Source organism: Trachurus trachurus (genome assembly GCF_905171665.1).
Source record: "Trachurus trachurus genome assembly, chromosome: 10".
NCBI classification, from domain to species: domain Eukaryota; kingdom Metazoa; phylum Chordata; class Actinopteri; order Carangiformes; family Carangidae; genus Trachurus; species Trachurus trachurus.
In genome coordinates this window covers 1,227,903-1,253,209 of record NC_139894.1, presented here as the reverse complement: position 1 = coordinate 1,253,209, position 25,307 = coordinate 1,227,903, and the positions used below count along the sequence as shown (strand labels likewise).

Below are 25,307 nucleotides of genomic sequence, written 5' to 3'. Positions count from 1 at the left end.
AACGGGAGCTCCCCACTGCACCTGAACACACCAGCACTGCAACTTGGGTCTCGCGCGAGACTCCGGGAGACTTTGAATTAGATCTAGTTTTACAAACATGTCGGCTTGTTGAAGTAAATAAACTTCTGGCTGCATGTTTGAGTAGCCATCTGACGCTGTCTGTGGCTTTGAGGGATGTAAACAGCCTAAGCAGCAGAACTTCAATCCGCTGTCATTCATCGCTGCCGTGGCGACGCGGGGACAGACACAACTACCGCAAAACAGGAGACATTAAACTGGAAACCTTCAGATTCCTTCTGTTAGACCTAAAATGTTAGGAACATACAGCCTGAGTTGAATTCACCTGGAATTGTCCTTTAAGGTCGGAACGACGACGGCATCTGATCGTCTTCAACCTCCGACTTTCAGTCTTGATCAATGAAAACATTCTTGGAAAATGTTTTGGCTTTCGTCCGTCTTGTGCTGGTCACCGTGCACGCAGAGGCTCATGGGAAATGCTTTCCAAAATGTATTTTTACAATATATCAATAAGTATCTTATCTAGGAACACAGACCATTGATTGGGATGCTGTGTGGGAAAAAGTCTCTAAAAACCCCAAATCTGTCCAAGAATCAACTTAACACCCTGTAGAAGACATCTGATTGGTTGAGCTCCGTAGAAGACATCTGATTGGTTGAGCTCCGTAGAAGACATCTGATTGGTTGAGCTGGTTGTTACATGTCCTGTGGGCGGGTCCAGATGTTCAAAGGCTCTGGGTTAAAGTTGTGGATAATGTCTTAAGGGAGGAAACTCACTGGAACTGGCACTTCTTCTCTTAAAGGAATAGTTCACCCCCCCCCCCAAAAAAACAGCAAATATTTCTATGTTGACTGTGTGTTCTGTGGGGAGGAAGAGGAGGGGGGAGGAGGGTTGAGTGTGTTTTGAATCTGTGTGATTATTGTTTAAAGGCCCCATGGCATGAAAACTGTGATTCTGGTTATTTTTTTGGGCTTGGGGAGGTCTCGTATATACTGTCCCATGCATCAAACTGGTCATAAACGGAGAAACACACACCGCCCATTTGTAGGAACTGTCTCTTTAAGACGAGCAGATAGCACTTCCTCCTTTCTGTGATGTCACACACAAGGTAACTCCGCCCACCGTGACCAGTTGTTTTTTTTTCAATTTTTATGAATGAAGCTTAGGTTTCAGTTACTTGCCTGTGATTGGCCCGACCACATGCCACTCAAAAACAGTGAGCCAATCAGAGGAGAGGTTCTCATTCTCTCTTCTGATTGGCCTGATCTATCTATCTATCTATCTATCTATCTATCTATCTATCTATCTATCTATCTATCTATCTATCTATCTATCTATCTATCTATCTATCTATCTATCTATCTATCTATCAAAGAGGCAACAGAAAGGGGCAGTAGAAACGATATTAAGCAGATCACAGGTACTCAAAACCAATGATACATCTTGTTAGGGAAATAAACCCAGAGAAAAGTGCACAGCATGGGCCTTTAAAATTTAAAAAGAAAGAAAAAATTGATTACAAGAAAATAAAACATTATTTTATCTCACGTCACGTTTTATGTTGTAATTGTTTACAGTAGCCTAATTACGGACTTTATTTTGGGCGGGACACGAACCGGATGCTGTTAATGACGGACTCTTATTTTGAAACCCGACGCCGGAAGCAGCAGCAGCAGCAGCAGCAGCAGCAGCAGCTTGACTCACGGACTCGGGACTCGCAGCTCGGAGCTCAGAGCGGAGGTTGAGACCACAGAGACCCAGTCCGCCGGAGAGAGACCAGCCCAGCCCCGGACTGACTGCTGCGGCTCACAGACCTGCACAGACCGGAACCAGAACCCGGACCAGACCCTGGACCAGGACCCGAGTCAGAATCCGGACCGGATCAGAGGTGAGACACTTTTTAATAGCTGTTTATTGGACCGAGACTGAGACTGAGACTGAGACCGGTGTGAGGCTCAAGGCTGCAGGAAGACAGAGGACAGGACAGGACTTAGCCCCCGCACGGGTCTGGTCCTGGTCCTGGTCCTGGTCCTGGTCCTGGTCCTGGTCCAGACCGGGTGTGGGTCCTGGAGCTCAGGGAGGAAGTTGTGGAGAGACTCAGACTCATTCAGAGCAGCAGCAGCAGCAGCAGCAGGGTGGAGCTGGAGCTTCTGGATGTGAACCCCCCTCCCCTCACACACACACACACACACACACACACACACACACACACACACACACACACACACACACACACACACACACACACACACACACACACACACACCTGTTTGAAAACAACTAAACTTTACTAGAGTCTGTAACATTAATCTGCACTGCAAAAAATCAAATATCTCACCAAGAATATTTGTCTTATTTCTAGTCAAAACAAATCTCATTCTACTTAAAATAAGACTCATCACATAAAAAGCAGCTTGTTTTTAGACACTTTTTACTTCTTTCAAGCAGATTTTCACTTGAAATAAGTAGAAAAATCTGATAGTGGAGCAAGTTTTTCTTCCTTATTACAAACACAAAAAACCTGCTTTCACTGGCAGATTTTTCTACTTATTTCAAGTGAAAATTAGTTTGAAACAAGTGAAAATGATCTAAAAACAAGTTCATTTTTAGGTGATGAGTCTTATTTTAAGTGGAAAGAGATTAGTTTTGACTAGAAATTAGACATTTTGACAAGAAATAAGATCTGATGTGTGATCTGATTGATCCGTTGATCAGTTTCTGGTTCTGATTCAGTTTGTAGGATTTGTGATGTGAGTTAGAAATGATTTCAGCTGGACAGTGAGACAGTGAGGTGGTGAGACAGACATAGAGACAGGGACAGGGACAGAGTGTCCACCAGTGTCCAGTGAGTCGGGGTCTCTGGGTGTGTGAGGCGTTCAGGAGCAACGGGGAAACGGGGCGTTCACATGGAACACAAACATCCTGTGAAGAGGAAACTCAACTTCCTGTTGGAGCCCAAACTTCACAGTTAAACTCCCAGTCAGCTAGCGCCCTGCACTGTGATGTCACTGTGATGTCACCGTGATGCACTGTGATGTCACTGTGATGTCACCGTGATGTCACTGTGATGTCACCGTGATGTCACTGGGACATGTAGCCCCTCCCACTCAGGACGCTGCAGGTATCAAGTCATCTGCAGTCACTCACTCACTCACTCATAAAGGATTGCAAATCAACCGTTGAGCCAAGCGGTCGTCATCCACCTCTTCTTGGCTCAACGGTTGGTTTGCATCGTCGCCGTTAGACGCAGTGCGTTAGACCAGGTTCGAATCCCACCTGCACTGCAAAAACTCAAGTATCTTACCAAGAATATTTGTCTTATTTCTAGTCAAAATAAATATAATTCTACTTAAAATAAGACTCATCACATTAAAAGCAGCTTGTTTTTAGACACTTTTTACTTCTTTCAAGCAGATTTTCACTTGAAATAAGTAGAAAAATCTGACAGTGGAGCAAGTTTTTCTTTCTTATTACAAACACAAAAAACTTTCTTTCACTAGCAGATTTTTCTACTTATTTCAATTGAAAATTAGTTTGAAACAAGTGAAAATGATCTAAAAACAAGTTAATTTTTAGGTGATGAGTCTTGTTTAAAGTGGAAAGAAAGATTAGTTTTGACAAGAAATAAGACAAATATTCTTGGAAAGATTATGAGTTTTTGCAGTGTGGGGGCTGGGCCAGTCCGTACCGAACACACACACACTGCAGAGGGCCAGATGACATCATGTGTGTGTGTGTGTGTGTGTAACAGGAAGTTGAACCAACAACTTCCTCTTCAGAAACTCCCTGAGACAAACGGCTGTGATGTCACAGGTCAATAAGTCTGTGATTGGCTGATTGATTGATTGATTGATTGATTGATTGATTGGCTGATTGATTGATTGATTGATTGATTGGCTGATTGATTGATTGATTGATTGATTGATTGATTGATTGGCTGATTGATTGGCTGATTGGTTGCTGCCTGGTCTCCATGGCGCTGGCTGGCCCGTGTCCTGCTCCGTTACCCAGAGTTCATAGCGGTTGTGAACAATCGAGCGTCTGTTGGTCACAATAAGAGCCTCTCTGTTGTTGCACTGCTCGCTCGCCCACCGCTGCTCTCTCTCTTTTATTTGTCCTTCCTTTACTCCCCCTCTCTCCCCCCTCCTCCCCCCTCTCTCTCTCTCTCTCTCTCTCTCCTCCTCTATCTCCCCTCTCTCCCCCCTCTCCCCCCTCTCTCTCTCTCTCTCTCTCTCTCCTCCTCTATCTCCCCTCTCTCCCCCCTCTCCCCCCTCTCTCTGTCTCTCCTCCTCTCTCTCTCTCTCCCCTCCTCTCTCTCTCAGTGGAGGTAAAGAATGAAGGTCAGTCTCTCCCTCTCTTCCTTCCTCCTCCCACTCTCTCTCTCTCTCTTTCTCTTTCAGACAGTGGTCTTTGTGTGTGTGTGTGTGTGTGTGTGTGTGTGTGTGTGTGTGTGTGTGTGTGTGTGTGTGTGTGTGTGTGTGTGTGTGTGTGTGTGTGAGGGGTGTAACTTGTGTTATGGTTGTGTTGTGGTTTTGATTGACAGGTGTCTCGTCCAATCATTTGCTCTGGATCGACTGAACTTCCTGTTTGAGTCACTGAGAGAGACAGCACTCCATCAGCACACACACACACACACACACACACACACACACAAATGTACTTTACTCTACTTTGTTTATTTGGATGGGACAGTGCACATTAAAGGGATAGTTCAACCAAAATTCAAATTTCACTCATTATCTCCTCCCCCTCATGTGGACTAAGGGCTGGGAGAAGTTCCAGAGTCCTCCGTGGCTTCTCTGAGTTACAGGGGGTCTCGGCGTAGCAGTGCATGTCCTTATGACGGTTGCAGATGGATACCAACTGTCTTCGTAACAAAAAGACACAAGAAAAAACATCCAAATACCTCCATGCTGCTCGTATGTAATGTCCGTCTTGTATTGAAGCCCCGAAATGCGAAATTGTCCCGAAAAATAATTAAATAAGTCTATATTTCAAGCTTGTTTGTAGCGGAAGCTCCTCTTCCTGGTCCGTCAAATTTGGACGAACTGGGAAGAGGAGCTTCCGCTACAAACAAGCTTGAAAAATAGACTTAATTTTTTTCGGGACAATTTTGCATCCCTGTAAGTCAGAGAAGCCACGGAGGACTCTGACGGCCCTTAGTCGACATGAGGGTGAGTAGGTAATGAGTGAAATTTCAATTTTGGGTGAACTATCCCTTTAATGGACAAAAAACATGTAAATGTCTCGGGTTATAGCAGGATGCTAGTTTCCGTCCGGAGTCCCATAGACATAAAAACAGTTCAATAACAGTACACATTACACATAATAATGTAGACAACACAAAAGACACATATATATATTTTTATTTCTGTGAGTTATTTGTTTTGTCTCATTGATTCTTGAAGCTTTAACTTCTAACGTTCATGACAATAAAGTGAATTGACGACCATGGCTGGTTGGGATTTTAATAAACAGTTACCTGGGTGATGAACCCCGACTTATAAATTATATATCAAAACGTGCTGTCCGATCGGGTTCGGTGTGCTATGACTTTTTTCAACAGAATACAAATTTTTCGCGAAAAACTGCGCAAAATTTTGCATTGAAGTGAATGGGACGGGCCGAAAAAAAGAGCGAGAAAGAGTTTTTCAAACGTCTACTGCTCAGGCATAATTTCACCTAAAGACTCCATTTAAACTTTAAACAGTAGACACAAGTCTTGTGTATTGTCGTATTACTCCACGTTTTGATAGGTCATATAGTTTTTGATCAATCCCTGATCAATGACCATGATCATTTTTGGAGAAATTATGAGATTATAATGGGTGTGTATTGGACGGAATGTTCGTGTCAGAGTGGGTGACATCATCAGTTAGAGTGGGAGAAGTTGTCTGAAATCGTCTGAAACTTTTCTCTTTCCACACTCCTCCCGGCCACAATTTACACTCTACACACATGATTTTTTCCAAATTTGTAGACAAACTTGTTCTGTCTCTCACCATGTGCTCAAAATATCAGAGAGACTTACAGAATTTAAACTCGGAGCCTCTAAGTGCGGCCACGTCTGTCTCTGCTCCTCATTGACTCCAATACAAATATTTTCTGAGAGAAGCAGAACGGACCCCTGTTTTAAACTCACAAGTGTCTCCAAAATATTTACTGTAGAAACACCAAATCGTACCAAATCGTTCAGTAAGTCCTTAGAGCAATGTGATCTGTGTTTTGTTCTGATAGGAGTTACCGTTTTGTCACAGTAAGCCTAAATGTGAGACCGGTGCAGAGGCAGAAAATCGCTCTTTTTCTCCATGTTTCTGTCTGTCTCAGCCTGGGGGGCCTCTATCGTCATTGGCAACCACCTCAAGTTGCCATGGTAACCTCTGAGTCTCAGGCCAGAGCTCGTTAACTTCATAAACAATCAAACACACACACACAGGTGACTTCATGTGGTTACAGCTCCTCTATATCAGAGCTCAGTGAAAGATGATCATGTGTCTGATCAGCTCTGTCTTGACCTGAAGATCGTGGGTTTGATTCCCATGTTGACAGAGATGGTATGCCCGGTAGTAGCCCCGTGGTCCTATCAAAATTTCCCAGTGGAAATTTTCTAGTTTATTTATTTATTTAATGTCCTTTTGGTTTTGTCTTGCACCTCAAAGGTGTAGCTACAGAAATGGCCGTTTGTCCTGTTTGTCGCGCCGAGTTGTCACAAGCTGCAACACGAGTTTACCTGAGTAAGGAAAACAAATTTGATTGGTCGTTATCGAGCGGGCGGGATATTCAAAGTTTGGGGCGAGACCGAGCTCCGTGTGTGTGTGAGTGTCTCAGACGTTTGATTGACGGATGACGGATCCAATATCAGTGGCTGGTGAATCGTGTACAGGCTGACGTATAATCCGTACGACTGCATTATCCAATGCGGAAAAAAAAAAAACCACACTTTCATCCCGGATTTACTCAAAAATAGAATTTTGCACAAAGTTTGGCCTACAACGTCTGAAAGATGAGTTATTACACTTGTAGTGGCAAACGTAGATCTTAATTCCAAAACCACTAGATTTATTAGCAGTAGGCTGGTACAGCTGGCTCGACTCGTATGTTACTGTCTTGTGTTCCTTAACTACTCACAAACCACCGGAGAGTCAGGTCGTAGTTTCGTTGTTTTATTTCTCGTTGCAGAATCCAGGTATTTCCATTAATACACACCATTCCAAGCTTCTCTTGGTTTTCACAACGGTCCACAACATCTTAAAGGACAATTCCAGGCGAATTCAACTCTGGGGTGTATTTTCCTATCATTTTAGGTCTAAAAGAATGAATCTGAAGATTTTCAGTTTAATTGCTCCTGTTTGGCGGTAGTTGCATCTGTCCCCGCATCCCCACGGCAGCAATGAATGGGAGTGGATGTAAGTTCCGCTGTTTAGGCTGTTTCCAGCCCTCAAAGCCGCAATTTTTTTCCACAGACAGCGTCAGATGGCGACTCAAACATGCACCGAGAAGTTTATTTACTTCAAGCAAGCCGACATGTTTGTAAAACTAGATCTAATTCAAAGTCTCTCGGAGTCTCGCGCGAGACCCAGTTGCAGTGCGCGGTGCATTCGGGCACAGTGGGAAAAGCTACCGTTTGTGTCATAAACACAGGAATATCAACTCTTGACTTGCTTCAAGTAAAAAAAACTTCTCGGCGCATGTTTGAGTAGCCACCTGACGCTGTCTGTGGAAAAAAATGTACACTTCAAGCAAGTAAAGAGTTGATATTCCTGTGTTTATGAAACAAGCGGTAGCTCCCACTGCGCCTGAATACACCAGCACTGCAACTTCGGGCTCGCGCGAGACTCCGGGAGACTTTGAATTAGATCTAGTTTTACAAACATGCCGGCTTGCTTGAAGTAAATAAACTTCTCGGTGCATGTTTGAGTAACCATCTGACGCTGTCTGTGGAAAAAAATTGCGGCTTTGAGGGCTGGAAACAGCCTAAACAGCGGAACTTACATCCACTCCCATTCATTGCTGCCGTGGGGATGCGGGGACAGATGCAACTACCGCTAAACAGGAGCAATTAAACTGAAAATCTTCAGATTCATTCTTTTAGACCTAAAATGATAGGTAAATACACACCAGAGTTGAATTCGCCTGGAATTGTCCTTTAATGTAACGGTAACATCTGAAAGTGACGGTCAAAAAAACTTTTTTCCCTGTACCTATTACCACTCTGCTAATCCATGTCTTGTACTTTGCACAAGTTCTTCAAAACAAAACAATGCGCATGTCCAGCGCCTAACGCAGTATGCATGAGCAGCGCCTACTTCAGGTGCTGTGGTAAATTTGACATATATGCAATAAAAGGCAATAATGTATAACACAACCAAAACTAATATAAAACACGCTGTAATCTACAGTAAAACTCTCAACTTTCTTTAACATAATATTGGCTCCTACAACACTAATGTTTAGACCCACAGTGGGCTCAAATTCAATTTTCTTTTCTGTACAGCTTTAATGAGACGTACGGTTTGATTGATTGATTGATTATCACTGTCATCATTATTGTTTTTTACTATTGTTTTGTGTGTTTGTTTTGTGTTGTCCTCTGACTGGTTCCATCTGGACATGAGGAAGCTGCTGTGACTCACTTCCTCCTCTGCCTTTGTCTTTGTCTGTGCTGCTGTGTGTGTGTGTGTGTGTGTGTGTGTCTCTGTGTGTCTGTGTGTGTGTGTGTGTGTGTGTCTTTGTGTGTGTAGTCCAGTAGACCCACACCTGGACTCTCTGACCCTAGAACCAGAACCAGAACCTCAGAAACGTTCATCTCATTAGGACCAGGACCTGGTTCCCATAAAACACATTCCACACACACACACACACACACACACACACACACACACACACACGCACAGTTATGTCTTTGAACATCCTCCACCCTTCAGCTCGGAGCCACAGGCTTCAGCTGCAGGCACTCCCTGTATCCTGTGTGTGTTAGAGTGTGTGTGTGTTAGTGTGTGTGTGTGTTAGTGTGTGTGTGTGTGTGTGTGTGTGTGTGTGTGTGTGTGTGTGTGTGTGTGTGTGTGTGTGTGTGTGTGTGTGTGTGTGTGTGTGTGTGTGTGTGTGTGTGTGGTCTTTGTTCCCTGTGTGGATGAGAAGCTCAGATCATGTGATCAGCTTCAGGCTCATGTTGATGATGTCATCACCTGTCACCACACAGTGTTTATGTTTAGATGTTATCAGACTGACAAAAAGTGTGTGTGTGTGTGTGTGTGTGTGTGTGTGTGTGTGTGTGTGTGTGTGTGTGTGTGTGTGTGTGTGTGTGTGTGTGTGTGTGTGTGTGTGTGTGTGTGTGTGTTTTCAGACTAAGGCTCTGTTTGTGGTGTGATACAGAGGTCAGAGGTCAGAGGTCAGAGGTCATCCTGCTGACATCATGGTCTCTTCATCCTGTGGTTGTAGTTGGCTGTGTGTGTGTGTGTGTGTGTGTGTGTGTGTGTGTGTGTGTGTGTGTGTGTGTGTGTGTGTGTATACACGTTTGTACCCACACATTCATGTTATATTGTGTTATATGAGAAAGGGTTATTATGGTTTGTCATGTTTTCTGGAAGAAAAGAGCAGGTCTCACACTGTAATAACAACCATTCATAAATACAAACAATGACATCACATATTATTGGATATATCCATAATCAATCAATATAATCAGTGGGAACAACATTCGTAGTCGAACATTCATCACGATGAGGAGATGAGCATCGTGTAACACAACCTGGCACTTTAAACTGATGTGTAGCCTACTGTAAAAAGTCCAGGCAAAATAGCGTTTTCCGACAGACTAATTGTCACAGAAGGTTTTTCACCATCCATCATTTCTATGAGGTGTCTAGAACAACATACTAAAAGTCCTAAGAAATCCTAGTTGGGGAAATATGTTTAATTCTCATCATTATTTACTGTATAAGTCTATGGTGCCGACAACAATACACCCCAATGGGGCTATTTTTTTCCCTTTACTCCTATCACAATGAAACTTTACACAATGAAAGTATCCATGAAATGTAAATTTTTTTGTATTACAAGTTTATTTGAAAATTAATTTGAATATGCAAATGAGCCTTACACTAATCAAATATGCCCACAATACACCCAAATAGGCTTCTTTTTTTCCTTTACTCCTACGACAATGAAACTTTACACAATGAAAATAGACATTAACTCATTGAGTGCCAGACCTTTTATAAAATGGTCAGTGCCATGTGCCAGCGTTTTGGGGCATTCTGAGTAATATGTCAAGACCCAGAGAGTATTTTGTACTATGACTCTGAAAACACCAAACAGCTCAAAGGAAAGAGGAGACTCTCTATTTAACTAGGGAAAAACCATTTGTTTGTACCTTGTTCCATTCTTGATTTATGTTAAGTTGAATAGAGCCTGGTTGCACCAAAAAGACCACTTTTTTTCTAGAAAGCTGAGAAAAATGCATTTTTGTGAAAGAGAGTCTCTGAAGAAAAACAGTGATTTATCCATTTTAATTTTGGCTTCAAAAACATGTAAGACATCTGAAAATTTCATTTCACATGTTTTTTTCACCCCCCCCCCCCCCCCAAAAAAAAGACTAAACAAAAAACAACAACAACAACAACAACAACAACTAAAATACAACAAGTACGAGCAGTTGCTGCCTCTCCTACGCCCCCCTCCCCCTCCCCTCCTTCTCCTCCTGCTGCATCGTCTCTGAAGGAGGGAGGGAGACGTCATGGCGTCTTCAGCCTCTGTGCTGGACGCGGCCGCGGCAGCGACGCACCGCGCTGATCTCTCGGTTCGTCGTCACGTCGGTTTACAGCAACTGGTGAAACTGACTCCGCGATCCGCTTTCGCTTCGGCATTTCGGTGCTGATCATCTAGATGAGTTTACCTTTCCTGCCTCCTCCGATCACTTCATGCTGGAGCTATGCTAATAGCATCAGTGGCTAAGCTTTCCTGCAGCTCCACGTTACACTTGTTCCAGGCTCTGCCCGTCGTTTTTCTCTAGAAATAGAAACTTTTTCCGACTTTTTTATCTCTGTACCGATCGCGCTCGTCTTCTCCTTCTTCTTCACTTCTTGCTCTGATCTGCAGTCTTCTTCGTTCTACACATCCCAGAAGCCCCAAAATTACTCACAGTGTGCGCGAGAGCGTCCCCATTTACCAGCCGCAGAAAAGTGCATTTGACGTCTATGGACGTCAATGGCACTCAAGCGTTGGATTTTGATTGACGTCCATAGACGTCAATGGCACTCAATGAGTTAAAAGTAACATTTTTTGTATTACAAGTTTCTTGAAAAATGAATTTGAATCTGCAAATGAGCAATACACTAATGGAATATGCCCAAAATACACCCGAACAGGCTTATTTTCTTCCTTTACTCCTACCACAATCACACTTCACACATGAAAAGTATACATGAAATATAACATTTCTGTTTCCTTCATTTCTGGGCCTTGTGCAATACTATCTAGCACTTTGATAAATACTCTTATAGAGCATGGTGCAGTACAACCTGCACTCCTGCACTTTATCTCCCAGAACAAAACTCTTGTGGTCCCCCCCCCCTACCTGTGGAATGTGTTTGTCAATATGTTCTTCATTGTCATATAGTCGCCTTTTTGTGTTGTCTACTTTTTTATTATTTTTTATTTTTTTATATTGTGTGTAATGTGTACTGCTGTTGAACTATTTTTATGTTTATGGAACTACGGATGGAAATTAGCATCCTGCTATAATCCCGCACATTTACCTGTTATGTCCATTAAAGGGATAGTTCACCCAAAATTGAAATTTCACTCATTATCTCCTCCCCCTCATGTGGACTAAGGGCTGGGAGGAGTTTCAGAGTCCTCCGTGGCTTCTCTGAGTTACAGGGGGTCTCGGCGTAGCAGTGCATGTCCATATGACGGTTGCAATACGAGCACTATGGAGGTATTTGGATGTTTTTTGGTGTGTCTTTTTGTTATGAAGACAGTTGGTATCCATTTACAACCGTCATATGGACATGCACTGCTACGCCGAGACCCCCTGTAACTCAGAGAAGCCACGGAGGACTCTGAAACTTCTCCCAGCCCTTAGTCCACATGAGGGGGAGGAGATCATGAGATAATGAAATTTCAATTTTGGGTGAACTATCCCTTTAATGTGACTGTCCCATTCAAATATACAAATAAAGTAAAGAAACAGAGTAAAAACTTTGTATGTAGTTAGTGGAAGGATGTGGCCCTGGAAGTGAGTTAGTAGAGACTTTATACTGAAGACGTCCAGGTGATGTCGTTCACCTGGGAACAACCCCCCTCCATTGGTTTCTGATCCATGGTTTTCATTGGCTGTTTGTATGTTGCTGTTGCCATGACGACTCTGTCTCTGCCTCTATCTCCTGCAGATGGACCGTCCCGGGTCGCAGCTGTAGGACAGTGATGGACCCGCTGGTTCCGGGCCATGTTGGTGGTCATGGCCTCGCTGGACGGCAGCACGCCGCTTGAGACGCTTCTGTCGGCCATTCACCTGGAGAGGTCAGGACCGTCCGTCACCATGGAGATCACAACAGCTTCAGTGAATCTGGTCCAAACCCAAGTCTGGTCCAGATGCTGCAGCTGGATCTCACTGGTTCTGGTTCTGGTTCTCAGTGGTGTAGTCTAATGTGTTGTAGTGGGTAAACTGCTTTTTAGGTGGTAAACTGTTCATACTTGTATCACATAGACGCTGCTTCTCAAACTTTTTTATATCAAGGACCCAAAATTGACACAAATTAGACCACGGACCCCCATTGGACAAAACTTTGAAGCAAACACCAGAAATACACAAACAATCAATGCACGTTTAAATTAGGCGTAGGTACATTTTTGAAACATTATAGAGAAATTTCTGGAAAAGAGTGGTACAATTTCTCCCAAAAAGTTGAAAGATTTCTAGAAAAAAGTGGTAAGATTTTTAAAAAAAAAAGAAAAAAAAAAAGAGTTTAAGTTTTTTTTTTTATCAAATAGTAAAATTTCTCAAAAGAATTCTAAAAAAAGTGGTAAGATTTTGCAAAAAAATTATAGAAAAAATGTGGCAAAATGTATCTCTCGCAAAAAAAAGGGGCAAACAATAATACAAAAAGGGGTAAAAATAATAAAAAGTAAAAAAGAAAAATTGAGAAGAAACTGGTAAAAATTTCAAAAAAAAGAAAAATAAAGTCAAACAATAATTTAAAAGTTACGGAAGCGCATTGCATTCACTTGATAAAATAAAATTTAGACACCTTATCTCGTAATTACGAGATCTTTTCTCGTAATTACGAGATCCTGATGTCGTAATTACGAGATCTTTTCTCGTAATTACGAGATCCTGATGTCGTAATTACGAGATCTTTTCTCGTAATTATGAGATCCTGATCTCGTACTTATGAGATAGAGAAAAAGGAATGTCTATAAGTCCGCTCTTGTCTCTATCAGAATCAATGGTCCATGGTAGTACAGTGGATAGAGCAGTTACCTCTCACACGGGAGACTGAGGATCGAATCCCATGGTGGGGCTTATAGTTTACATGATGTTTTTTAATTCGGAATTAATTATTCTGAATTAAATAGTTTGAAATTAAAATATTCTCCTTCGAGTTTACATGGAACACATTAAATCGCCTTTATTTAATTCTGCTTAACGTCTGGGGGTCGGGAAGCGTTCTGATTGGACAGGGGGTACACGTGTTATTTACGTCTACCGGAAGAAAACAAACTCCATTCTCAGTGTGTGAAGTGAACTGAGCTGCAGCCGCGAGCCGCTCCGCTGCTCCTGAACCTGAAAGTTTCTCCTCTTAACTGCCAGGATGGCCTTCCCTGGGTGGGGAAGGCGAAGCTCACTGATCGCCTCCCCCGCCTGGCCGCCCCCAGCGGCGGCGGTGCCGGGCTCACACACCCTCACTGCCAGGATCGCCTTCCCCGGGTGTGAGCCCGGCCGCCGCCGCTGCTCCGGCGGTGATCCTGGCAGTGAGCTTCGCCTTCCCCTCCGGAGCAGCAGCAGCAGCAGCAGCAGCAGCAGCAGCAGCAGCAGCAGCAGCAGCAGCAGCAGCGGCGGCCGGGCACCGGGGTCTGTGAAGCAGGTTCATGAAGCCTGGTTGTCCCGACATGACTCACTCACAACACTGCGGCTGTCACGTTATGTTGTGTGTCTTGTAGCCTACTTTTCGGCTACAAGACACACAACATAACGTTACAGTGTTGTGAGTTGAGTCATGTCGGGACAACCAGGCTTCATGAACCCGCTCCACAGACCCCGGTGCCCGGCCGCCACTAGAGCAGCGGCGGCGGCGGCCAGGCACCGGGGTCTTTGGTGTGTATGAACGGCACAATCGGTTACGTGGGCCGGTGTGTCCCCCGCTGTCTAATAATGTAGGCTACAGTGGCCTAATATACAAAACGAGAACGATGTGCTCCACCCAGGATTCGATCCTCGGTTTCCTGTACGGGTAGCATCTGCTCTAACCACTACACCACCGTAGCATTCATCTATTAAGACAACAAGAGCGGATTTATAGACATTTCCTTTTTCTTTATCTCGTAATTACGAGATCTTTTCTCGTAATTACGACATCAGGATCTCATAATTACGACATCAGGATCTCATAATTACGACATCAGGATCTCATAATTACGAGAAAAGATCTCGTAATTACGAGATAAGGTGTCAAGTGAATGCAATGCGCTTCCGTAAAAAGTGATGCAATTTGTGAAAAAAATAAGTAAAAAAATTCTAAGAAAAAGTGGTAACATTTTCAAGAAAAAGTTGGGACCCCCTTGAACTTAACTTTAGTTAGATAGTTTTGTTGTACTGGGTATAGAGAGTAGAGAGTAGGAAGAACCATAGACTGTAAAAAGAATGGACGTAGCTTCCGTGACGTCACCCATTGGTTTGGGGGAGTCTGTTTTGTGCCGCTACTACGGGGGTTTGAACCGCGCCATGTTGGATTCTACTTTCCATATTTGGAGCGGTGCGGCCGTTAACCGGCTGAGAACCCGCCCACTGAACTCGGAGCAACCAATTAACGGCCGGTAAACTGTCTGTGAAGCTGTCACTCAACGTAACCACCCTCCCATTTACGAAGCGTAACAACACTAAAACAGTTGTGGTAAAAAAAAATTCTGCCCCCACTAACTCAGGAATGCAAGGGGTGACATTGACCAAATTCACGGTACTTGCATCTGGTGCCCTCTACTATAACTCCAGAAAATTCTGTGAATATCAGCCCTTGCAATCCTGAGTTACAGGGGGCAGGCACTTGCTGAAAAGTGACTTATTGCCGAAACTAATCTCTCTACAGTGATTTTATGAGGATAAATGAATTAATGCAGAAAGCTTTGATGTCATATTTAGCGATTCTTAATATAGGACCAGTTATTAATCCGCCGAGGGAAGTGTTTGAAATATTTAAATCATTAATCGTCATCTATACCAAATGTTTAAGTTTATTTCAATCATTTTTTTTACAATACAAATGACAAGAGAACATTTAACTTCCTACCAATTCAGTGTTACTTTAGATGAATAGACCAGTATCTGTGCATTTACCTTTACTTTGGCGCCACATCTGCCGATATGGTTCCAACATCATCTTTTTCGGAAAGTGTCGGTATTTAAGAATCTTTACGATCAATTAATTGAGGCAATTAATACCGCGATTAATTGTGAAAACAAGTAACTGTGACATCCCTAGTCATATTAAATTGCAATTACATAACAACGCATAACTATGTGCTAATTGTCAAGGATCCACAACAACATGTACAGTGAATCCCTTGCAGTCTGAGTTAGTGGGGGCTAGGGTTGCAAAATTCCGGGAATTTTCAAAGTTGGAAACTTTCCATGGGAATTTACGGGAATATATGGGAATTAACGGGAATATATGGGAATAAACTGGAATAAATCCGAAATTTACAAAATTGATTGGTGAGGGTGAGTAATATTTTACCCAACATTCATGTTTTTGTGGTTCAGTAAAAGAATTGATTGTTCATACAAGAATTAACTTTCCATGGGAATTAACGTGAATCTATGGGAATAAACGGGGAAAAAAATACAAAATTTACAAAATTTAAGGTTGGCCCTTAACAGAGAATTTAAATATATAATAAATATATAATTTCCAGTTAATTCCCAATAATTCCCATGGAAAGTTTCCAGTTTGGAATATTTCCAAAATTCCCCAGCTTAACTTCCCATGGAAAGTTTTCTGGAAATTTTCCGGAAATTTGCTGGAAATTTTCCACCCTTTTGCAACCCTAGTGGGGGCCCTGCTGGTGTGAAACCACTATCTGTGGCCCAGACCCAGATCCTTCAAACCAGCAACAGCCCAGAACCAGAACCTGTTACCAGAGTCAGAACCTCATGATGTGGTCTGGTTCCAGTGTCTTGGACCCCCCCTCTGACCGATGTGGTCTCTCTGCAGGTACCTGAACACCTTCTGTGGCGCCGGCCTCCTGTCAGCCAGAGACTTCACACACCTGGACCATGAGGCCCTCGTCAGTCTGGGAATAACCGCCACCGGACACAGGAAGAGGATCCTCCGATTGGTCGCCTACATCCAGAAGACAGAAGCTCAGAGAGCCAATCAGAAAGCAGCAGACGTCGATCCCCCCCCACGCGACCGCTGCCGCTCCGTGACGGGCGGTCGGCCCTCGGTCGTCGGCTTCGAGGCGTTCAGGAACAGTTCGGCCCCGGACCTCGCCGCCATGCTGGCCGAGTCCGAGTCCGGCGGCGGCAGGACCGTGGTGAAGCCGGTTCCCAAACCCAGAACCGTCTTCAACCGCCGCAGGACCACACCCGTCCACTTCTGTCCGACACCCGAGCCCGCAGCCCCCCCACCCAGGAGGCTGTCCCAGGAGTCCATCTGCTTCACGGTGCTGGAGGGGTTGACCTCGGGGGGGGACAAGCCCTCGGCCAACGACAGACTGGCCTCGCCCAGCAGACGACAGAGCCAGGTGCAGAGGATGAGGGCCAGCCGCAGTCTGTCCCTGTCCGACGCCGGGGGGGTTTTACCTCCGGTCCCCCCGAGGCTGAGCCGTGTTGTGACCCCCCCCTCCTCGGCCTTCCAGGGGTCCCCGTCCTCTTCGTCGTCGTCTTCTTCGCCCGTACAGACGGAACGGAACCAGGCTTCGTCCCCGGTGACGTCCTGTGTCCGAGGTCTGGACGGCAGTGGCCTCTCTGGGTCGTCCCCCTGCAGCTCCCCGGGACGAGGCGGACTGGAGATGGTCTCCAACGAGATCTACTGGGGCACCTTACCTGGATCTGGATCTGCCCCCGCCCCCGGTGGAGGGAGGAGCTGCTGCAGCCTGCAGTCGGCCCCCATGACCCCCCCCAGACAGTCCACTCAGGAGAGACTCAGGTACAGCACCCTGATGGACTAGGTCTGTCCTTCTTCTTTTTAGCTGTCCCAGATCTGTCTCAGCTGACCCACACTGACCTGAACCAACTAGGATTCCTGTTAATACTTCTGTTACAGACCACTAACTAACCAACTAACTAACCAACTAACCAACCAACCAACCAACCAACCAACCAACCAACAAACCAACCAACCAACCAACCAACCAACCAACCAACCAACTAACCAACCACCCAAATGACAATAATCCAACTAGCCAACCAATCTACTAATCACCCAACCAACCAACCAACCAACCAACCACCCAACCAACCAACCAACCAACCAACCAACCAACCAACCAACCAACCAACCAACCAACCAACTAACCAACTAACTAACTAACTAAACAGCTAACCAACTAGGATTCCTGACAAACTTCTGTTACATATCGCTAACTAACTAACCAACTAACCAACTAACCAACTAAATAACTAACCACCCAAATGACAATAATCTCTAACTAACTAACCAACCAACCAGCTGACTAAAGCTGGGGACACTACCTGGTTCTTAGTAGGTCCAGTCTGCACCAGTCTGCACCAGTCGGCTCTAGTTGGGTCCAGTCTGCTCCAGTCGGCTCTAGTTGGGTCCAGTCTGCTCCAGTCGGCTCTAGTTGGGTCCAGTCTGCTCTAGTTGGGTCCAGTCTGCACCAGTCTGCACCAGTCGGCTCTAGTGGGTCCAGTCTGCACCAGTCGGCTCTAGTTGGGTCCAGTCTGCACCAGTCGGCTCTAGTGGGTCCAGTCTGCTCTAGTGGGTCCAGTCTGCTCTAGTTGGGTCCAGTCTGCTCTAGTTGGTCCAGTCTGCTCTAGTTGGGTCCAGTCGGCTCTAGTTGGGTCCAGTCTGGACCAGTCTGCTCTAGTTGGTCCAGTCTGCACCAGTCTGCTCTAGTTGGTCCAGTCTGCACCAGTCGGCTCTAGTGGGTCCAGTCTGCTCTAGTTGGTCCAGTCTGCACCAGTCGGCTCTAGTGGGTCCAGTCTGCTCTAGTTGGGTCCAGTCTGCACCAGTCGGCTCTAGTGGGTCCAGTCGGCTCTAGTTGGTCCAGTCTGCACCAGTCGGCTCTAGTTGGGTCCAGTCTGCTCCAGTCGGCTCTAGTGGGTCCAGTCTGCACCAGTCGGCTCTAGTTGGGTCCAGTCTGCACCAGTCGGCTCTAGTGGGTCCAGTCTGCACCAGTCGGCTCTAGTTGGGTCCAGTCTGCACCAGTCGGCTCTAGTGGGTCCAGTCTGCTCTAGTGGGTCCAGTCTGCTCTAGTTGGGTCCAGTCTGCTCTAGTTGGTCCAGTCTGCACCAGTCGGCTCTAGTTGGGTCCAGTCAGCTCTAGTTGGTCCAGTCTGCTCCAGTCGGCTCTAGTGGGTCCAGTCTGCTCTAGTTGGGTCCAGTCTGCTCTAGTTGGTCCAGTCTGCACCAGTCGGCTCTAGTGGGTCCAGTCGGCTCCAGTCGGCTCTAGTTGGGTCCAGTCTGCACCAGTCGGCTCCAGTCGGCTCTAGTTGGGTCCAGTCTGCTCCAGTCTGCACCAGTCGGCTCTAGTTGGGTCCAGTCTGCACCAGTCTGCTCTAGTTGGGTCCAGTCTGCTCCAGTCTGCACCAGTCGGCTCTAGTTGGGTCCAGTCTGCACCAGTCGGCTCCAGTCGGCTCTAGTTGGGTCCAGTCTGCACCAGTCGGCTCTAGTTGGGTCCAGTCTGCACCAGTCTGCACCAGTCGGCTCTAGTTGGGTCCAGTCTGCTCTAGTTGGTCCAGTCTGCACCAGTCGGCTCTAGTTGGGTCCAGTCTGCTCCAGTCTGCTCCAGTCGGCTCTAGTTGGGTCCAGTCTGCTCCAGTCGGCTCTAGTGGGTCCAGTCTGCACCAGTCGGCTCTAGTGGGTCCAGTCTGCACCAGTCTGCTCCAGTCGGCTCTAGTCGGTCCAGTCTGGACCAGTCGGCTCTAGTTGGGTCCAGTCTGCACCAGTCTGCACCAGTCGGCTCTAGTCGGTCCAGTCTGGACCAGTCGGCTCTAGTTGGGTCCAGTCTGCACCAGTCGGCTCCAGTCGGCTCTAGTTGGTCCAGTCTGCACCAGTCGGCTCTAGTTGGTCCAGTCTGCTCCAGTCGGCTCTAGTTGGTCCAGTCTGCACCAGTCTGCACCAGTCTGCTCCAGTCGGCTCTAGTTGGTCCAGTCTGCACCAGTCGGCTCTAGTTGGTCCAGTCTGCACCAGTCGGCTCTAGTTGGTCCAGTCTGGACCAGTCTGCACCAGTCGGCTCTAGTTGGGTCCAGTCTGCACCAGTCTGCTCTAGTTGGTCCAGTCTGCACCAGTCGGCTCTAGTTGGTCCAGTCTGGACCAGTCTGCACCAGTCGGCTCTAGTTGGGTCCAGTCTGCACCAGTCGGCTCTAGTTGGTCCAGTCTGCTCCAGTCGGCTCTAGTTGGGTCCAGTCTGCTCCAGTCGGCTCTAGTTGGGTCCAGTCTGCTCCAGTCGGCTCTAGTTGGTCCAGTCTGCACCAGTCGGCTCTAGTTGGTCCAGTCTGGACCAGTCTGCACCAGTCTGCTCTAGTTGGGTCCAGTCTGCACCAGTCGGCTCTAGTTGGTCCAGTCTGCTCCAGTCGGCTCTAGTTGGGTCCAGTCTGCTCCAGTCGGCTCTAGTTGGGTCCAGTCTGCTCCAGTCGGCTCTAGTTGGTCCAGTCTGCACCAGTCGGCTCTAGTTGGTCCAGTCTGGACCAGTCTGCACCAGTCGGCTCTAGTGGGTCCAGTCTGGACCAGTCTGCACCAGTCGGCTCTAGTTGGTCCAGTCTGGACCAGTCTGCACCAGTCGGCTCTAGTTGGTCCAGTCTGCACCAGTCGGCTCTAGTTGGTCCAGTCTGCACCAGTCTGCTCCAGTCGGCTCTAGTTGGTCCAGTCTGCACCAGTCTGCTCCAGTCGGCTCTAGTTGGTCCAGTCTGGACCAGTCGGCTCTAGTTGGGTCCAGTCTGCACCAGTCTGCACCAGTCGGCTCTAGTTGGTCCAGTCTGCACCAGTCGGCTCTAGTTGGTCCAGTCTGCTCCAGTCGGCTCTAGTTGGTCCAGTCTGCACCAGTCGGCTCTAGTCGGTCCAGTCTGCACCAGTCTGCACCAGTCTGCTCTAGTCGGCTCTAGTCGGCTCTAGTGGGTCCAGTCTGCTCTAGTCGGCTCTAGTCGGCTCTAGTGGGTCCAGTCTGCTCTAGTCGGCTCTAGTCGGTCCAGTCTGCTCTAGTCGGCTCTAGTCGGTCCAGTCTGCACCAGTCTGCTCCAGTCGGCTCTAGTCGGTCCAGTCTGCACCAGTCTGCTCCAGTCGGCTCTAGTCGGTCCAGTCTGCACCAGTCTGCTCCAGTCGGCTCTAGTCGGTCCAGTCTGCACCAGTCTGCTCTAGTCGGCTCTAGTTGGTTCAGTCGCTGCAGGAATCTGTTGGTGTGAGTGAGGTGAACAAACATGTTTGGATGTTTGAGTCTGGACTCTGTCCGACTGACCGTCTTTGTCTGTCAGTGACCGATGTGCTTGTGTTTTCAGCTAACTAACTAACTAACCAAATAACCAACTAACTAACCAACTAACCACCGTCTGTACGACCGACCGATTGTCCAAACAACCAAACAACTGACCGTCTTCGTCTGTCTGTTGATGTGTTTGTGTTTTCAACTAACTAACCAACCAACTAACTAACTAACTAACTAACTAACTAACTAACTAACTAACTAACTAACTAACTAACTAACTAACTAACTAACTAACTAACTAACTAACTAACCAACTAACCAACCAACCACCCAAATGACAATATGTTTTCAATGTTTTCAGCGGCAGCACTTTAAGTAACAACTCTTCAGGATCGACTCGAGGTGAGTTCAGAACCCCGACCCCTGACCTCTGACCTCTGACCCCTTCACCCTGACCTCTGACCCCTTCACCCTGACCTCTGACCTCTGACCCTTCAGGACCAGCTGACTCTCTTGTCTCTCCACCTGCTGCAGCTTCCACAGATGACCCTGAGGAGGAGATCAGTCCGTACTGCGAGACAGTTTTCCAAACCAGGAGACACCTACACACCTGTGAGGTGAGGAACAATTCCTCCTCTTCCTCCTCCTCCTCCTCCTCCTCCTCCTCCTCCTCCTCCTCCTTCTCCTCCTTCTCTTTCCTGTTGCCCCCCTCCCCCTCACCATCTCTGTGGTTGCAGACCCAGGGTGAAGGAAGCCGACTGGAGGGAAGAGACATGAGGACGGATGAGGACAGACGTGCAGAGGATCATGGGTAAGACAAAGACGTTTTAATAAACCACAATGAACCGGAACTGGAAAAATGAATCAGGTGGTTGGTCGAAACTTTAGTTAAAGAGTGAATGGGGGGGGGGGGCTATATTATGTACATATATTATTTCTACTCATTTCACCAATTTCACAATAAAAGCCCCTACAGCAGCCATGTCCAAACTCTTCCACAAAGGACCGCGTGGCTGCAGGTTTCTGTTCCAACCAATCAGGAGCACTGACCAGTCAGCTGTCTGAGTCCAGTCTGCTGCTGCTGATTGGTTGGAACAGAAACCTGCAGCCAGTTCATTTCATTTTTTTTTCATGTATTGTTTATTTGATGAGAACAATGCACATTAATGAACAATTAGTGATGTGCACATCACGTCATGTAAATACACAGGATTTAGCTAGGAGCTAATTTCCATTCGTAGTCCTCACATTTAAAGACAGACAGACATACCGTACAAAGAGATAACAATAGGAAGCTACCTGCATAAGTGTAAGAGAAGACATAGTAATAGCAGCAGTTACAACAATAAGAGAACAGCAACCTGCATAAATATCAAAGAGGAGTAGCAGCAGTACTAGCAGCATTTGTATCTATAAAAAAATAGGAAATAAGAAAACAGGTAACAATGCCATGCAGCGCTGCATGGCATTGTTACCTGCATAAATATAAGAGAAAACAAAGTTCTCCTTGTTGTTTACAACTACTTCCTGGTAGAAAACCAGCATGAGAACAATAATGACGGACGAGAGTTTCTCTATATTTATCTAATTTTTCATGTCACTATATCACCGTTTAGACTAATCTGATGTTTGTAAAGTTTATAAAACCAATGATTGGACAAACATTACTATTTACGTGTGCACATTTTTGTAATTAGTCATGGTTATCAGAGATTAGCCGGGCTAACGGTTAGCTACCTGTTTAACTTTAATAACTCAGTGACTCAATAAACGCTCCATGAAAAAATATTTTCTCCAGCGGATATCTGAGTTACAACATGACTGAGCTAACTGGAGTAGTTTCATGTGGTGTCCCACAACGGGAGGGTTTTAACAGCTGACGTCCTGCTGTTAGCTTAGCTACCGCCGTCAGCTAAGCTACCGCCGTCAGTTTAGCTACCGCCGTTAGCTTAGCTACAGCTGTTAGCTTAGCTACTACCGTTAGCTTAGCTACCGCCGTTAGCTTAGCTACCGTTAGCTTAGCTACCGTTAGCTGTCCCTGTCAGCTGAGCCACTGATGCTTTCTAGACACTGTGATTCCCCCAAACTGAATAAATACAACACATAGCAACACAAAACACACACACAGAAATAGTAATGTTTCTTCAATCATTTCAGATTTGTCTAAACGGTGATAGGGCGTGAAAAATATGATATATAGCTAAACTCTCGTTCGTTACTATTGATCTCATTCACATTATGTGCTGGTTTTCTACCAGGAAGTAGAATGTAAACAACAAGGAGATTCGGTCTATTAGCAGCAGTTTCACAGTTTGGACATGGCTGCCCTACAGGATGAAAGGTGACCTCTCATTGGTCCTGGGGACGTGATGATGATGTCATATCTGAAACAGTTTGATTGGTCCCTTCAGGGGCCACAAGTTGTCGTGGAGTCGGCGTCTGTCCCAGGCTCTTCACTCCGGAGACTCTCAGGGCTACAGCACGGTGGGAGAAGCTCCGGCCGCGCTGCGCTGCCTGTCGCTGCCGCTGCACGCCGTCCACCCCGAGGCCGACGAGGACCTGACCATCTCGCCCTACGCCAGCTACACCTCGCTGACCGAGAGGGCCCCGCCCATCATCAGCGGCTGGCTCGACAAGCTGTCTCCACAGGGGTGCGTTTCATTTATACGCCCAGTTAGAACTAAAGGGAACAGAATTCCTTGGTACGATTAAAGGGATAATTCACCCAAAATTCAAATTTCACTCTTTATCTCCTCCCCCTCATGTGGACTAAGGGCTGGGAGAAGTTTCAGAGTCCTCCGTGGCTTCTCTGAGTTACAGCGGGTCTCCGTGCAGCAGTATTTGTCCATATAATGGTTGTGAATGGTGCTCACTTTTCTTCGTCCAAAAAGACACACCAAAAAACATCCAAATACCTCCATAGTGCTCGTCTGTAATGTCCCTCTTGTATTGAAGCCCCGACATGAGAAATTGTTCCGAAAAAAATTTAATAAGTCTATATTTTAAGCTTGTTTGTAGTGGAAGCTCCCAGTGTCTCAGTTCACTGCTCTGCCAGTGTCAGACTGCTTCAATACAAGACGGACATTACATACGAGCAGCATGGAGGTATTTGGATGTTTTTTGGTGTGTCTTTTTGTTACGAAGACAGTTGGTATCCATTTGCAACCGTTATATGGACATGCACTGCTACGCCGAGACCCCCTGTAACTCAGAGAAGCCACGGAGGACTCTGAAACTTCTCCCAGCCCTTAGTCCACATGAGGGGGAGGAGATAATGAGTGAAATTTGAATTTTGGGTGAACTATCCCTTTAAGTCAGAGAAATAATCACGATCAGAACGATTATTACGATTCATTAATTTGACAACACTATGAATGTGTAAAATCAAATATAGTCAAAATATAATTGCATCTAATCATATATAAAGTATCTATTGATAAAGGACAAATTATTGATCCTCCAGAGGAAATGTTTTAAGTTTTTTTTTTATTGTTTTTTGACTGAGGTGGGGATGAAACTGGATGATGCCCTATTAAATTCCTACCGGTCCAGTGTAACGTTCACTGACATGAAGGTAATTTAAAGGGATAGTTCAACATTTTGTCAAATTGGCCCATCACCATAATCCCTATAGTCATAGCAGTAGGTTCGTTACCTTTAATTGTCGGTGCAAGCTATTTTTAGAACGGGGGAGCAGAGCCGCGAGCTGCTCAGAGCTACGCTACGGAGGCTCATTATGGGATTTCTTTGGTTTCCCTCATCAAACTCATCAAATACACAATCCAACAACTCCACAACGCTCTGGTGGACAAGTTGTGAGCTGCACATTCACCACGCTATGAGATAATAACACAACGTTACCACACAGAGTTGTTTTAGAGGGAAATACATGTAAAACCACTGATGCACGTTGCCTTCAGGGACAGTTTTTCATCAACAGTCTCTGTATTTACATCAACGGCAGATTAACTGTTATTGTGTGTGTGTGTGTGTGTGTGTGTGTGTGTGTGTGTGTGTGTGTGTGTGTGTGTGTGTGTGTGTGTGTGTGTGTGTGTGTGTGTGTGTGTGTGTGTGTGTGTGTGTGTGTGTGTGTGTCAGGGCTCAGCGGCCAGTGCTGGTTCTCCTGCTGCGTCTCCTCCTCTCTGCTCCTCCCTGTGTCTCCTGCCTCCTCAGCAGCTGCCTCTTCCTCATCTCCTCCTCCTCTTCCTCTCCTTCGTCCCCTGACTCTTCGTCCTCTGACTCTTCGTCCTCCACTCGGTGTGTTTCTCCTCCTCTTCCTCGTTCTCTAGCTTCGCTGTCAAACTAAAAACTTCTTCTTTGGTGAAATGTATGTGTCTGAATCAAACGACTGTAACTCAGAGGCTATCTATCTATCTATCTATCTATCTATCTATCTATCTATCTATCTATCTATCTATCTATCTATCTATCTATCTATCTATCTATCTATCTATCTATCTATCTATCTG

The 25,307-nt window shown here is 46.0% G+C and overlaps 1 protein-coding gene across 1 annotated transcript in view; it reads left to right on the top strand.

Moving 5' to 3' along the window:
- Positions 1-1,746: 1,746 nt before the first annotated feature.
- Positions 1,747-25,307, top strand: part of arap3 (ArfGAP with RhoGAP domain, ankyrin repeat and PH domain 3) — a gene marked incomplete at its 3' end in the record, with an annotated part of 56,340 nt that continues 32,779 nt past the window's right edge. Inside the window, exons 1-7 of the mRNA XM_083980439.1 lie at positions 1,747-1,907; positions 12,412-12,541; positions 16,450-17,385; positions 21,200-21,240; positions 21,373-21,455; positions 21,576-21,649; positions 23,250-23,489. Coding sequence (XP_083836565.1) covers positions 12,468-12,541; positions 16,450-17,385; positions 21,200-21,240; positions 21,373-21,455; positions 21,576-21,649; positions 23,250-23,489 — 1,448 coding nt within the window. The 5' untranslated portion in view covers positions 1,747-1,907; positions 12,412-12,467. The remainder of the gene's footprint in view (positions 1,908-12,411; positions 12,542-16,449; positions 17,386-21,199; positions 21,241-21,372; positions 21,456-21,575; positions 21,650-23,249; positions 23,490-25,307) is intronic.